Source organism: Arachis duranensis, chromosome 9 (assembly GCF_000817695.3).
Source record: "Arachis duranensis cultivar V14167 chromosome 9, aradu.V14167.gnm2.J7QH, whole genome shotgun sequence".
Taxonomy (NCBI): domain Eukaryota; kingdom Viridiplantae; phylum Streptophyta; class Magnoliopsida; order Fabales; family Fabaceae; genus Arachis; species Arachis duranensis.
In genome coordinates, this window is record NC_029780.3 from 304167 (window position 1) to 306536 (window position 2370).

Below are 2370 nucleotides of genomic sequence, written 5' to 3' on the forward strand. Positions count from 1 at the left end.
AATAGTGCAAATTGCAAAATGTGTGAATTTTGACATAGTAACAAATCAGAGGTTGCGAGAAAGATATAAGAAGAAAATATATATAATAGAAGAGTGAAGAAAAGGGTCAAAAGATTAAAAAAAAATACAACCATAACAATGATAAAGGACTCTAATAAAGATAAGATCTATATGAACACAATATAGGCGCATATAAGTATATAACAATGTGTCACTCGTGTAGACTATGCATCATAATAGAAATTTTTGTACTAAACCTTTATCACTCTATTGTATCACAGTTGTGCTTCACAGCTTTATAGTCTATTCCATGAATATCAGTTGTGATTATGTAATGTCAGTGTGCTGGTGTGAGGCAATACATTGCAACTAGATTTTTGGTTCAATAATGTCACCTTCATTTTCAGGAAAAAGACTCTCTCCTTTATGGAAATACTTATATTCAGTAACTTAAAATTGTATTCCAAATTGATCTTTACTAAGTGTTATAACCGTTATACATCGGTTACGAGTTTATGGCAATAAATTACCTTTGATCGGTTACATCAGAGACAATCAATTAAGGAATATGACCGTTATCATCTCCCGGCTATGAAAGGAAACGATTGAAATCGGCAAAGGTATGAAATCATTCTAAGCTGAAAAGTTCTCTTCAAAATAATTCTCATTAACTGACTTGAGCGTTGGAGTACTTTTTGCAGGTACTCCCCCAGTACTCCCCCTTTGTCTCATTCGCTGGTTGAGGTATATTGTGGCTCATTGATAAGGTCGGCCAACCATTCTGGTGGGACGAGCTATAGTTCGGCTGCAACAAGGCAATATTTAGCTCCTGAGCTATGATACCAAAAATGTTCTAACTTGAATTTTAGAATCCCTTAAGTTGAATTAGGAACTGTTTCTTTCTCTGCTTTTTAATAGCTTCTGCTTGCAAAACTTCTTCTACTATTGTACTTGAATGTATCTTTCTTGGTTCAGTTGGTTGAAAAGAAAAGAAAAAAGAAATTGTCTCTTTTTGTGTGTGTTATTCTCCTTCCATATTTAGCCCGTCTTAATCTTTGAAGACTCTGGTTGATTCCTCTTCTACTTTTAAAGGCTATATTTTCTTGCCTATGGACGTCTCATTGGTAAGTTTATTACTTTTTGACTGAGAAATGCATGGATGCCTTTGCTCAGTTACTGATTCAAGTGACATATGGCGATGAACTTACGTACCATTTCTTTTTCTTATATATCTCTAGTTTGCAGTGTTCCAACTGTGTATATCACTTTTATCTCAAATCACTTGCAGCAGCAAGTAGGCTAAACAAAAGAAAGAAAAAAAAGTAACATTATAGTATTTTTAATTGATTTATACCTTGAATCTTTGTATATTCATGCAATATTGTAATTGATGAGATGAACATTCAATTTTACTTGTCAATTTTCTCTGCTAGAGAGGAAGTAAAAAAGAAATGGTGACAAGTGACAACTTTTATGAGGAACTTTTATGATTGATTTGGTGTGTTTGATTGTTCATATTGATCAAATAAAATAGCTATTATTAGAACAGATCAACAGAATATGTGCCCATACACAGAAGGAAAAATTAAAAGAAAATAAGAAACATCTAAATTTTCTAATTACAATATTTGAAATCTCTCCATAATGATGTCAACCTTGTATAGTATCACTCTTCACTTTTTTAGATTGTGATTTCTTAATGTCGAGCATAGAACTATAGTTGGAGATTGAAGAGGTTTCAAATGTTAGTCTTCCTTTAAATATGCTGATGTCATTGTGGTTTAATGAAGGATCTTTGAGGAATGCATTCGAGTTGATCAACCTTTTTTCATTATTTTGTTCTTTGGGGTGCCCTTATGGGTTGTGGGTGCATCATGGTTACAAGGTTATACTTGATTGTCCTTGCTATTAACATCTTTTTCTGAATTTCACAACCACCCAGGTGGATCAATTTTGGCCCCATTTGCTGACTCTTTCGCTCCTTTGTATTTTGCACTGAGAGACATTAAGGAAGTTATGCCAACTGAGCAGCCTTGTGATTTAGCATATGAATTTGGGGATGGGCTTTTCGATGTGAAAGAATTCCCACAAGGCTTTCCAAAACCTGGTAAGCACCATTTGTTTCCTTCATACAATGTGTTTATGACTGTACGTTCATATTGCATCTTCATAGTATTATCATACCATTATCTGAATTCTAAACTCGCCATAATTTTACTCTAAACTTCTCTATGATAGATTTCAGCATGGTCTACTACTGTGTCATTGTTTTCTTGGTGACCCTTTTACCACTTCATATGTTTCTTAGTCTGTTGTCAATGTATACAATGGTCTGTTTATTTGGCCCAATATGAGTTAAAAAATGAACAT

The 2370-nt window shown here is 33.7% G+C and overlaps 1 protein-coding gene across 3 annotated transcripts in view; it reads left to right on the forward strand.

The window, feature by feature from the left end:
- LOC107463690 (uncharacterized) overlaps positions 1–2370 on the forward strand; it is a 27044-nt gene that overhangs the window by 8568 nt on the left and 16106 nt on the right. For 2 of the 3 annotated variants that reach the window (XM_052254117.1, XM_052254119.1), the window contains exon 7: positions 1943–2107. In XM_052254117.1, the coding sequence (XP_052110077.1) occupies positions 1943–2107 (165 nt within the window). Of the gene's footprint in view, positions 1–1942; positions 2239–2370 lie in introns of those variants that run through there. The other variant, XM_052254118.1, reaches the window with a different exon arrangement.